General features: G+C 42.4%; 1 protein-coding gene across 8 annotated transcripts in view; it reads right to left on the reverse strand.

Moving 5' to 3' along the window:
• NAV1 (neuron navigator 1) overlaps positions 1 to 14059 on the reverse strand; it is a 482667-nt gene that overhangs the window by 245409 nt on the left and 223199 nt on the right. For 6 of the 8 annotated variants that reach the window (XM_044288210.1, XM_044288206.1, XM_044288204.1 and 3 more), the window contains one exon: positions 951 to 1034. The exons of the other annotated variants lie outside the window; for them this stretch is intronic. In XM_044288210.1, coding sequence (XP_044144145.1) covers positions 951 to 1034 — 84 coding nt within the window. The remainder of the gene's footprint in view (positions 1 to 950; positions 1035 to 14059) is intronic. 8 annotated transcript variants of the gene reach the window in all.

The raw sequence follows: 14059 nt of genomic DNA on the forward strand, positions 1-14059 counted from the left end.
TTACAAGAGTAAAAATAAGAATGACAGTTACACTTTAAATGGCCATGTAATAAAATCGATACGGGCAGAACTAAAAGAGCACTACAAACAAGAATAAATAAACACATAAATAATTTAAAGAAAAAAAATGAAAATCATCCTTTATCAAGGTCCCGACATAAAGGTATTTTTAAAGGTTCCATATTTGCGGGCATTGAAACAATCAAACCAGATATACGAGGGGGAGATTAAAAAAACTAATGTCCAGAGCAGAAAGCAGATGGATATATGAATTAAATAGCCTGGCACATGAGTGGTTAAACCAGGAAATTGAACGGTTTGCATTTTTAAGATGTTCACAGAAAGGATTTTAGAAGGCTATATATAAGGAATAAAAGAGTTACTGCACAATTCATGATACATAATCATAAAGGAACAAAGATGCAACATCAATCCTGATTAGTATAGGACAAGTTTTTCCTGGGAACAGCCTATATAAGAACATGCAGAAAGATAGGACCATTATCCCTGACGAAGGAGACAGGTGTCTCCGAAATGCGTTGGTTTCTTTTGGTCCCCCAAGGCTTACGTACAGTGTGACGTCACACCAACGCTCCAGGAAACTTGTTGGCTTCTGAAAAACGAGTGAATGCCGCTGGCCGGGGCACCGCTACGTGCAAGTAAAAGATGAAGATTCAAGCAAGGAGGATCTAGCATCTTAGTTAAAAAAAATAAGACGGGCAATACTGCAGGAAAAAGGCAAGTGACTGTAGTAGAACGCATACAAGTACTTTGTATTCATTTCTAGGAACTTTGCAACAATTAGTTACTATCAGATAAAGTGGAAACATAAGATGTACAGAATAAGCTATTTGCTCATCACCAGTAAGTGCGGGCAATATACATATTTTTAGTGTTCTTTTTCAATATATGTGACACTACCCTTACTATCATTGGATAACATTTACTACCTTCTCTTGTGCAGTATCAGCTAGATGACGTAGCCTCGAAGTCATGTTCACTAAAGACTGTTCAAATGCTGCAACTAAATTTGCCTGAAAAAATGAAACAATGTAGAAAGAATTATATATATATTTTTTTTTAACTGAGTTTTCATTGCATTTTTTTTTTTTACATAAAAACATATGCAATGAGCAATTATAACATGTAGGAAGTCACAATATTATATACATGACTTTTACTGACATTACTGGATATATTTCTTTCACGTTCAATAAAAAATCTCACACTCTAAAGACATGCAACTGTTTTTGGTCTAATTAAATGTTTACTTGTCCAAAAACACGTAAAGCAAGATAGACACATAAGACTAATGTGGGGTGAACCAGCAAACCCTCTAATACATACGGGGGTGTCTAAATTTTCCCCCATGGCCGATAGGATTGGGCTGTTTGATTTTAATATGCCTGATTACTTCTGGTCTCACATGAGATAGGGCTACTTTCACACTAGTGTTAATATATTCCGGCATTGAGATCCGTCATTGGGTCTCAATACCGTAAAAAAACGCTTCGGTTTTGTCACCATTTATTGTCAATGGGGACAAAACTGAACAGAAAGAACGGAATGCTCCAAAATGCATTCCGTTCCATTTAGTTGCGTTCCAAGACCAGAGAGCAAACCGCAACATGTTGTAGCTTGCTTTCTGTCCTGGGATGCGGAGCAAGACAGATCTGGCATGACCCCCAATGCAAGTCAATGGGGAAGGATCCATTTTCTCTGTCACAATCTGACACAATAGAAAACAGATCCATCCTCCATTGACTTTCAGTGGTATTCATGACGGATCCGTCTTGGCAATGTTAAAGATAATAAAACTAGATCCGTTCATAACGGATGTAGATGGTTGTATTATAAATAACAGAAGCGTTTTTGCTGAACCCTGCTGGATCCATTAAAAACGCTAGTGTGAAAGTAGCCTAAGCAGCCATCAGAGGTATTTGGCAGCGCCTCAACGCATGCATTACCGGTCTTATGTACAAGTATTGTCAGGAATAATAGCTGTCAGTTGTTGAATGTTTGGCCAACAGTACCATATGTGATTAAATTGCTGCTTCAAACACACTGTTATCTGTACTTACATTTGTCTATCTTACCAAAATAAAGCCCTCACACTTTTAATCATGTGGCCATCTTAGGCTACGTTCACACCAACGTTTTCGATTTTCGCTATTGGATCTCAATAGTTGAGGAAAACTTTTCCGTTTTGTCCCCATTCATTGCCAATGCGGACAAAACTGAACTGAAGGGAACGGAGTGCACCAGAATGCATTCCGTTCCATTGCATTTCCATGACGCACACAAAAGCACAGCAGGCGTTTTTTGAGTGTGTCCTGGTATGATAACAGTCATAACTCAAAATGAATAGAGACGGATCTATTTTCCGTAGGTTGTAAATGTGTATTTTCTCAGACACAAAAGAAAACGGATCCATCCCCCATTGTCTTACATTGGTTATAGAGACTGATCAGTCATTGCTATGTTAAAGGGGTTGTCCAGGTTCAGAGCTGAACCTGGACATCCCTCCATTTTCACCCCGGCAGCCCCCCTGACATGAGCATCGGAGCAGTTCATGCTCCGATGCTCTCCTTTGCCCTGCGCTAAATCGCGCAGGGCAAAGGCATTTTTCTGAGTTCCGGTGACATACCGGGCTCTCTATGGGGCTGACAGGCAGCCCGGTGACGTCATCGGCACTGATGGGCGGGATTTGGCTCTGCCCTAGCCAGTAAAACGGCTAGGGCAGAGCTAAAGCCCGCCCCTCAGAGCCGGTGACGTCACCGAACACACTGCTGGGCGGAAGTTACCGCCCGGCAGTGTGTTATTGAAAACACAAGAGCCTGTGCCCTGCGCGATCTAGCGCAGGGCACTGGAGCGCATCGGAGCATGAGATGCTCCGATGCTAGGCTCAGGGGGGCTGCCGGGGTGAAAATAAGCGTATGTCCGGGTTCAGCTCTGAACCTGGACAACCCCTTTAAAGATAATACAACCGGATCCGTTCATAACGGATGCAGATGGTTGTTGTATTATCATGTCGGAAGCATTTTTGCTGAACCATGACGGATCCAACAAAAACGCTGGTGTGAAAGTAGCCTAAGCTGATAAGATACAGTTGCAAGAAAAAGTATGTGAACCTTTTGGAATTATATGGATTTCTGCACAAATTGGTAATAAAATGTGATCTGATCTTCATCTAAGTCACAACAATAGACTATCACAGTCTACTTAACCACTTAAGGACCACAGGTTTATACCCCCCTAGTGACCAGGCCCTTTTTTACAAATCGGCACTCCACAACTTTAGCGGTTTATTGCTCGGTCATGCAACTTACCACCCAAATTAATTTTACCTCCTTTTCTTCTCACTAATAGAGCTTTCATTTTGTGGTATTTCATTGCTGCTGACATTTTTACTTTTTTTGTTATTAATCGAAATTTCACGATTTTTTTTGCAAAAAAATGACATTTTTCACTTTCAGTTGTAAAATTTTGCAAAAAAAACGACATCCATATATAAATTTTTCGCTAAATTTATTGTTCTACATGTCTTTGATTAAAAAAAAATGTTTGGGTAAAAAAAAAAAATGGTTTGGGTAAAAGTTATAGCATTTACAAACTATGGTACAAAAATGTGAATTTCCGCTTTTTGAAGCAGCTCTGACTTTCTGAGCACCTGTCATGTTTCCTGAGGTTCTACAATGCCCAGACAGTACAAACACCCCACAAATGACCCCATTTCGGAAAGTAGACACCCTAAGGTATTCGCTGATGGGCATAGTGAGTTCATAGAACTTTTTATTTTTTGTCACAAGTTAGCGGAAAATTATGATTTATTATTATTATTTTTTTTTCTTACAAAGTCTCATATTCCACTAACTTGTGACAAAAAATAAAAACTTCCATGAACTCACTATGCCCATCACGTAATACCTTGGGGTGTCTTCTTTCCAAAATGGGGTCACTTGTGGGGTAGTTATACTGCCCTGGCATTCTAGGGGCCCTAATGTGTGGTTAGTAGTTTGAAATCAAAATGTGTAAAAAATGGCCTGTGAAATCCGAAAGGTGCTCTTTGGAATGTGTGCCCCTTTGCCCACCTAGGCGGCAAAAAAGTGTCACACATCTGGTATCGCCGTACTCAGGAGAAGTTGGGGAATGTGTTTTGGGGTGTCATTTTACATATACCCATGCTGGGTGAGAGAAATATCTCTGCAAAAGACAATTTTTCCCATTTTTTTATACAAAGTTGGCATTTGACCAAGATATTTATCTCACCCAGCATGGGTATATGTAAAATGACACCCCAAAACACATTCCCCAACTTCTCCTGAGTACGGCGATACCACATGTGTGACACTTTTTTGCAGCCTAGATGCGCAAAGCGGCCCAAATTCCTTTTAGGAGGGCATTTTTAGACATTTGGATCCCAGACTTCTTCTCACGCTTTCGGGCCCCTAACATGCCAGGGCAGTATAAATACCCCACATGTGACCCCATTTTGGAAAGAAGACACCCTAAGGTATTCAATGAGGGGCCTGGCGAGTTCATAGAATTTTTATTTTTTTTGGCACAAGTTAGCGGAAATTGATTTTTTTTGTATTTTCTCACAAAGTCTCCCTTTCCGCTAACTTGGGACAAAAATTTCAATCTTTCATGGACTCAATATGCCCCTCATGGAATACCTTGGGGTGTCTTCGTTCCGGAATGGGGTCACATGTGGGGTACTGATACTGCCCTGGCATTTTAGGGGCCCTACAGCGTCAGAATAAGTCTGGAATATAAATGTCTAAAAAAATTTACGCATTTGGATTCCGTGAGGGGTATGGTGAGATCATGTGAGATTTTTTTTTTTGACACAAGTTAGTGGAATATGAGACTTAGTAAGAAAAAACAAAAACTTTCCGCTAACTTGGGCCCAAAAAAATGTCTAAATGGTGCCTTACAGGGGGGGTGATCAATGACAGGGGGTGATCAATGACAGGGGGGTGATCAGGGAATCTATATGGGGTGATCACCCCCCTGTCATTGATCACCCCCCTGTAAGGCTCCATTCAGACGTCCGTATGATTTTTTACGGATCCACAGATACATGGATCGGATCCGCAAAACACATGCGGACGTCTGAATGGAGCCTTACAGGGGGGTGATCAATGACGGAGGTGATCAGGGAGTCTATATGGGTGATCACCCCTCTGTCATTGATCACCCCCCTGTAAGGCTCCATTCAGACGTCCGCATGTGTTTTGCGGATCCGATCCATGTATCCGTAAAAAATCATACGGACGTCTGAATGGAGCCTTACAGGGGGGTGATCAATGACAGGGGGTGATCAGGGAGTGTATATGGGGTAATCACCCCCCTGTCACTGATCACCCCCCTGTAAGGCTCTATTCAGACGTCTGTATGCGTTTTGCGGATCCGATCCATGTATCCGTGGATCCGTAAAAATCATACGGACGTCTGAATGGAGCCTTACAGGGGGGTGATCAATGACAGGGGGGTGATCAATGACAGGGAAGTAATCAGGAAGTCTATATGCGTGATCACCCCCTTGTCATTGATCACCCCCCTGTAAGGCTCCATTCAGACGTCCGTATGCGTTTTGCGGATCCGATCCATGTATCCGTGGATCCGTAAAAATCATACGGACCTCTGAATGGAGCCTTACAGGGGGGTGATCAATGACAGGGGGGTGATCAATGACAGGGGGGTGATCAGGGAGTCTATATGGGCTGATCAGGGGTTTATAAAGGGTTAATAAGTGACGGGGGGGGGGGTGTAGTGTAGTGTAGTGGTGTTTGGTGCTACTTTAGTGAGCTGCCTGAGTCCTCTGGTGGTCGATCCTAACAAAAGGGACCACCAGAGGACCAGGTAGCAGGTATATTAGACGCTGTTATCAAAACAGCGTCTAATATACCTGTTAGGGGTTAAAAAAATCACATCTCCAGCCTGCCAGCGAGCGATCGCCGCTGGCAGGCTGGAGATCCACTCGCTTACCTTCCGTTCCTGTGAGCGCGCGCGCCTGCGTGCGCGCGTTCACAGGAAATCTCGGCTCACGCGAGATGACGCCTATTGGCGTTAGTGTGACCTGGGAGAGCCGCCGCGATGACGCCTTTCGGCGTTAGCGTGGCGGCAAGCGGTTAAACTAATAACACACAAAAATGTAAATGTTACCATCTTTTTATTGAACACACCATGTAAACATTCACAGTGCAGGTGGAAAAAGTATGTGAACCCTTGGCTTTAATAACTGGTTGAACCTCTTTTGGCAGCAATAACTTCAACCAAACGTTTCCTGTAGTTGCAGATCAGACGCGCACAACGGTCAGGAGTATATCTTGACCATTCCTCTTTACAGAACTGTTCAGTTCAGCAATATTCTTGGGATGTCTGGTGTGAATCGCTTCCTTGAGGTCATGTCACAGCATCTCAATCAGGTTGAGGTCTGGACTCTGACTGGGCCACTCCAGAAGGCATATTTTCTTCTGTTTAAGCCAGTCTGTTGTTGATTTACTTCTATGCTTTGGGTCGTTGTCCTGTTGCAACACCCATCTTCTGTTGCGCTTCAGCTGGTGGACAGATGGCCTTAAGTTCTCCTGCAAAATGTCTTGATAAATTTGGGAATTCATTTTTCCTTCGATGATAGCAATCCGTCCAGACCCTGACGCAGCAAAGCAGCCCCAAACCATGATGCCCCCACCACCATACTTCACAGTTGGGATGAGGTTTTGATGTTGGTGTGCTGTGCCTCTTTTTCTCCACACATAGTGTTGTGTGTTTCTTCCAAACAACTCAACTTTGGTTTCATCTGTCCACAGAATATTTTGCCAGTACTGCTGTGGAACATCCAGGTGCTCTTGTGCAAACTGTAAATGTGCAGCAATGTTTTTCTTGGACAGAAGTGGCTTCCTCTGTGGTATCCTCCCATGAAATCCATTCTTCTTTAGTGTTTTACATATCGTAGATTTGCTAACAGGGATGTTAGCATATGCCAGAGACTTTTGTAAGTCTTTAGCTGACACTCTAGAATTCTTCTTAACCTCATTGAGCAGTCTGCGCTGTGCTCTTGCAGTCATCTTTACAAGACGGCAACTCCTAGGGAGAGTAGCAGCAGTGCTGAACTTTCTTCATTTATAGACAATTTGTCTTACCGTGGACTGATGAACAACAAGGCTTTTTGAGATACTTTTATAACCCTTTCCAGCTTTATGCAAGTCAGCAATTCTTAAGCATAGGTCTTCTGAGAGCTCTTTTGTGCAAGGCATCATTCACATCAGGCAATGCTTCTTGTGAAAAGCAAACCCAGAACTAGTGTGTGTTTTTTATAGGGCAGGGCAGCTGTAACCAACATCTCCAATCTCATCTCATTGATTGGACTCCAGTTGGCTGACACCTCACTCCAATTAGCTCTTGGAGATGTCATTAGTCTAGGGGTTCACATACTTTTTCCACCTGCACTGTGAATATTTACATGGTGTGTTCAATAAAAACATGGTAACATTTCATTCTTTGTGTGTTATTATTTTAAGCAGACTGTGATTGTCTATTGTTTTGACTTAGATGAAGATCGGATCACATTTTATGACCAATTTGTGCAGAAATCCATATAATTCCAAAGGGTTCACATACTTTTTCTTGCAACTGTATGTGCCCAAAGATTGTCTGGCGCTGCTAAGTAAGCATCCAGGGGGACATTTACTAAAGGTTTTTGGATTTAAAAAAGCTACAAATTATGGTGCATGCAATATTTGCGGCTATTTAAGCTTCTCTGCACTTTGGAAAAGGGGTGGGGCTTAGAGAGAGGGGCAGGGCTTCATGTCACCCGCCAGATTTACTATTACTTTCACCAGAAAGTGGTATAAATCATAGCTAAAGTCTATGCCAGCCTCTAGCTGCAGTAGACTTCAATATCTGGCGCACGGCATCTGCCTCTTAATAAATTAGGTGCATCTCATGGCAGTGCAGGGAAAATCAAGACTAGGGTATGAGTATGACAGTTTTGATGAATGTCCCTCACTGTGTTGAAACCACTACAAAAAAAAAACCAAATGCAATCAAGAAAAAGAGGTGTGCAAAAAAGTGAGCAGACCAGATGTATACAAAAATAACACTTTTATTGCAAATAACACAAAACAGCACAGAACAAATATACAATGAGGGCAGCCTCATAAGCCCAAATCCCACAAACCTCCCCCCACTTTTGTATTGTAGGACTTTGTAATTATATCAGGAGATTGGTCTGTAGGGGTTGTGGTTCATCAGGGACCCCCTAACTGTGTGTTTGTACTGAGTATACTTTCTAAATTTTTCTCATTGGTTCTGTTTTATATTTTTTGCAATATCAGTCTTATATTCGAGTATTCATGGAATGTACTCACTTTTACACCACCTTCCCCTTTCTTATTTGTCATCTCTAGTGAGAAATAATGTCTATAAACTCACCAGTGGTGAATATAGGAGGCGGCGCTAGGTAAACAACTGTGTGACGTGCCAGTACACACCACACTACGGGGATGGTGCATGATGTGTTACAGTGAAGTAACAACAGATGATTGTTCAAGCACCGCTACTCTGAGTAACCGAGGCTATTTAAAACCGGACATGGTGTGTCACATTGCCATTGCCCATATACCCCTGAGAACATCAGGGATCTGACGATACATGTTGGGGGAGTGAATGAAGCAGTTTTAAAAGCAGGCTGTCGCTAGATCAGTTAGTTACAATAAGTTCGGCAAAAAATGTGGATCGGATGCAGACCAAAAGTATGGTCATGTGAATTGTGCCCTAAAGAAAAACGAAACATACAAATTACGCAAACATCTCCTCCTTTCCTTTGATCCTACTTTGTCTCAAATTTGTCTCAAACATCTAAAGAAATCTTCTGTCTGTCTGTCCTAGAAGATCAAACTTGCTCAATTTTCCTCCTTAATATCATGTTTCTGTGAAAAAATTTGTTGCAACAGTTAGCCTAAAGCTTCAAACTCCACCATACACATATATGGAAGGTCCGGCAGAATGTGTCTATGTATAATATGGGGAAAGCGGCAGTGCTTTATCTCCCTGGAGAGCAAAAGGATCAGGTGAAAATATTCGCTTTGCCTAATGTTTCTCTCCCCCAAGAACATCTGTCAGGGAAGAGTCAGGAGCTCAATACATAAATTAGGCCATCAGCTGAACCCACTGTTCTTAACACGTTTAGTCAACAATGCTCTAATGTGTATGGGGGCTCTAACTCTTCTGCCCTGTCAGCAGATTAAGCCATGCCTCTTGATAAAGTCCCATTCCTCACCAATTTACCAATTGAACAGATCAGCAGGATTTCTACAAGACTGTTGCATAAGTAACCAGAATATCTTGTAGACAAACACAGTTCACATTTATTATTTAATTAGTGTTGCTTTATACTCTTAAAGGGATTGCCCAGTCAGAAGGAGACCAGATGACGTTTGGGGAACATATGCAATTCCTAGCACATCCAACGCTGCTGTTCTGTTATCCTAGCTGGTTTGTGTTTACCCAGCTGTCAACATGTGACTGCTTCAGCCAATCATAACAGCAGAAGAGGCCAGTGACTGGCTGCACTGTTATCACTGTAACTTCACTGCTGGATAAAGGATTCAGAATTGCAGATTATTCCTCAAACATTGTCTGATTTCGTAGTAAAAACAAACAACCCCTGTAAGGACGTGGTTTACTGGATTTTGGCCTTCAAATTGTGGCATATTTTTTTCAAGCCCACCTTCCGAGAGACACAACTTTTTTCTGTGGAATGAGTTGTATTATGCAAATCCCATTTTGGCGTCCATATAACTTTATCATTTTAAATTTATATATTTTTATGTCTTACTAATTTCTTTAATATACATATATATATATATATATATATATATATATATATCTATATATATATATATATATATATAGTGACACAGTGAGAGGTTTTGTCTGGGAAAACAGGTATTTTCCTCCCAGCATGTGCTGATTTACAGCCAGGTGAGGTCAAATAACGGACTGGATTTTAAGTGCCGATCCAGGTTTTAGCAGCACCTGGCTGTCCTTAAATAGGCACCTGGGCTCAGAAGTGATGTCTCTGTGTTGGGATCTGGGAGCCTTGTGTCTGGATGAAGACTTGCTACCTGTTTGGTGTGAAAACAGGTTGGTGCTGCTATGGTCAAGGATTCTTTGAGGCAGAATTGTGAATTAACACCAACACCGCAAGGTGACTTTTTGTTTGATTATGACTGCTTGTTTTGTCACTTGCCTAAAGTGTGAATAAAACACAGAACAGTTTGATCCAAATAACTTGTTGATGTCTCTATACTGCGTCCGCAAATCCTGTCTACCAGAGCGAAACCCAACAATTGGTGGAGGATTCGGGCAAAAGCAGTGAGGCTGGCGTAGAAAGCAGATTTTTTTTGTTTCTGCATTTTTGAGGCACGGTTGTATGTCGTACATTAAACCAGCTGTATTACAACCAGTGCCTCACGACAAAATGGAGGTTGTTGTGAAGGCCCTCATAGAGGCTAATCTGCAGCAGCGAAAGACAAACCTGCAGCAACGAGAGGCCATTAAAGCAGCAGCAGGAGACTTACCAGTTGTTGCTACAACACGTGATGGCTTTGCAGGCAGCAGGAGCAACTCCAAACGTCCAAGATGCCCGGAAAGCAGTCCGTGCCGGACTGCCCTAAGATGACCCCCGAAGACGACATCGAAACCTACCTGGCGATGTACGAGAAAGTGGAAATCAGGGAAAAGTTACCCCGTGACCAGTGGGGTGAGGTCGTCTCTCTCTTCCTGGCATCCGATTCCCAGTGGGTGTATTTCGACTTGCCGGATGATCAAGCGGCCGACTGCCAGAAAGTCAAGGGTGAGATTCTGGCAAGACTAGGGGTAAATGTGTTGGTCTGGGCCCAGCGGGTGCATCAGTGGGGGTTCAACATGGCAGAGCCTTCAAGACCCCAGTATTATACAGTCCTGATCAAAAGTTTAAGACCACTTGAAAAATTGCAAAAATTCATATTTAGCATGGCTGGATCTTAACAAGGTTCCAAGTAGAGCTTCAACATGCAACAATGAAAAAAACGGATAAACTGAAACAGGCTGTTTTTCAGCTGATCAAAAGTTTAGGACCATGCCTCCAAAAAAAAAACTAACCCCCCCCCCCCCAAAACAGAAATCCAACTTCCAAACATGAACTCAGTAATGAGTAGCTCATTGTTTCACTTCAAAAATTTGTTTCGGCATGCTTGATGCAAGCGTTTCCATGAGGTGAGTGGGAACATTTCTCAAGTGGTGAAGAGAGCCGCACAAGGCCATCTACTGTCTGGAACTGTTGTCCATTTTTGTAAACTTCCCTTGCCATCCATCCCCAAAGGTTCTCAATTGGATTTAGATCAGGGGAACACGCAGGATGGGCCAAAAGAGTGATGTTATTCTCCTGGAAGAAGTCCCTTGTCCTGCGGGCATTATGTATTGTAACGTTGTCCTGTTGAAAAACCCAGGCGTTACCACACAGACGAGGGCCCTCAGTCATGAGGAATGCTCTCTGCAACATCTGGACATAGCCAGCGGCCGTTTGATGCCCCTACACTTTTTGAAGCTCCATTGTTCCACTGAAGGAAAAAGCACCCCAGACCATTATAGCGCCCCCTCCACTGTGGCGCGTAGAAAACATCTTAGGTAGGATCTGCTTGTCATGCCAGTAATGTTGGAAACCATCAGGACCATCAAGGTTAAATTTTTTCTCATCACCAAATAAAACTTTCTTCCACCTTTGAATGTCCCATGTTTGGTGCTCTCTTGCAAAGTCCAAACAAGCAGTTCTGTGGCGTTCAAGGAGACGAGGTCTTTGAAGACGTTTTTTGTTTTTGAAGCCCTTCAGTCTCAGATGCCTTAATTTGGGTCGAGGATCGTCCAGTGTCTTGACGGACAGCCAATTGCTGATGAAATTTTTTGGGATCTTCCACTTGACTTTTTTATTCCATAACCCTCAGGATCATTTAAGAAATTCCAAATTACTGTCTTACTGCATCTCACCTCAGCAGTGATGGACCGCTGTGAGAGACCCTGCTTATGCAGTTCAACAACCCGACCACGTTCAAAAAGGGAGTTTTTTTGCCTTTGCCATCTGTGACTACCTGACAAAAAATGACAATGAATCCACATCTTTGCACAGATTTGGCCTTTTAAAGGCATGTGGTCCTAAAATTTTGATCAGCTGAAAAACAGCCTGTTTTAGTTTAATCATTATTTTCAATTAATTGAATGCTCAAAATTTTTTTGTCTCACTCTCATTTCTTCTTGTTGCATGTTGAAGCTCTACTTGGAACCTTGTTAAGATCCAACAATGTAAAATATGATTTTTTGCCATTTTTCAAGTGGTCTTAAACTTTTTGTTCAGGACTGTATCTTACTTCACCTCTTGCAAAAATGGCTACAGCCTGACGTGCCGAGTTCCACTGCTATGCTGGATTGTATGTTAGCTGATATGTTCTGGAGGGCTTTGCAATACCCTCTCCAGCACTGGATCGGCCAGGTGCCTTCTGGCAATGCCCTGGAGATGGTGGACCTGGTGGAACACTATGAAAATCTTCTTTTGGGAGGTGGGCAGTCAAACCCCAGAAATCTCCACCCCAGGCCCAGAGATTTGAGCCAATAAAACCCAACCGGGATGTACCCACTATGGGCCTGGCTCCGTAAGTCTGCTGGCAGTGTCAGGAGCATGCCCATGTAAGGGCTAACTGCCCTGTCTCAGGAAGTTAACAGGGAGGAGCATCTCGTTGTCTTCCTCAGCCTTAAGCTCACCCCAGCCGAGACCCGGTATAGTGGAGAGAGAGTGCCTGGCTATCAAGTGGGCACTAGAATCTCTCTGCTATTATTTATTGGGGAGAAAATTCCGCTCTCACATGGATGAGCCAGGCCAAGGACAGAAATGCCCGGGTCATCCGATGGTTTCTATTCCTACAAAACTTTAAGTTTTAGGTGGAACACAGGGCAGGCCGGATACAAGGAAACGTAGATGCCCTGTGTTCCCCCCATCAGGGTTGAACAAAAGGGGGGGGGGATGTGACACAGTGAGAGGTTTTGTATGGGAAAACTGGTATTTTCCTCCCAGCCAGGTGAGGTCAAATACCGGAACAGATTTTAAGTGCCAGTCTGGGTTTTAGCAGCACCTGGCTGTCCTTAAATAGGCAGTTGGGCTCAGAAGCGATGTCTCTGTATAGGGATCTGCGAGCCTGGTGTCTGGATGAAAGCTTGCTACCTGTTTTGCGTGAAAACAGGTTTGTGCTGCTATGGTCAAGGACTCTTTGAGGCAGAATTGCGGCATGGTGTGAATGTTTTGTCACTTGCCTAAAGTGTGAATAAAACACTGAACTGTTTGATCCAAAAAACTTGTTGTTGTCTCTATACTGTGTCCGCTAATCCTGTCTACCAGAGCAAAACCCCACAATATATATATATATATATATATATATATATATATATATATATTTATGTACACACACACATACACAGTGTGTGTGTTTGTGTGTGTGTGTGTATATATATATATATATATATATATATATATATATATGAGAGAGTGTGGATATATATATATTGAGAACCTTACTTTTTGCAACGATGTAGCCGTGTGACGGCTTGTTTCTTGTGGGATTAGTTGATGTTTTAATGGTACCACTTTGGGGTACATACAACCAACATTGCTTTTTATACTGTTTTTGTTCATAAAGTGACAAAAAAAACAGCTATTATGGCGCGGTTGTTTATTTTCCTTGTTTATGGCATTCATCATGTGGTTTAAGAACATTATGAATTTATAGTTTGTTTATATAATAAAACATCTTTTAACTGGGACACAAGTTTTTGCTTTTTCTTTTTATAAACATTTATTTGACTTTATTAAAAATTTTCTTACACCCAATACAGGGCTATAACATTGTTGATTACTCATATAATAGAGTGCAATACTTCTTCAGTGCAGTGTATTACGCCTATCAGTGTAAGACCGAATGCACACGGCCGTGGAACACTGACGTGAGCGGTCCGTGGTTTCCCGGTCTGG

The sequence above is a fragment of the Bufo gargarizans genome, chromosome 3 (assembly GCF_014858855.1).
Source record: "Bufo gargarizans isolate SCDJY-AF-19 chromosome 3, ASM1485885v1, whole genome shotgun sequence".
In the NCBI taxonomy this organism is placed as follows: Eukaryota; Metazoa; Chordata; class Amphibia; order Anura; family Bufonidae; genus Bufo; species Bufo gargarizans.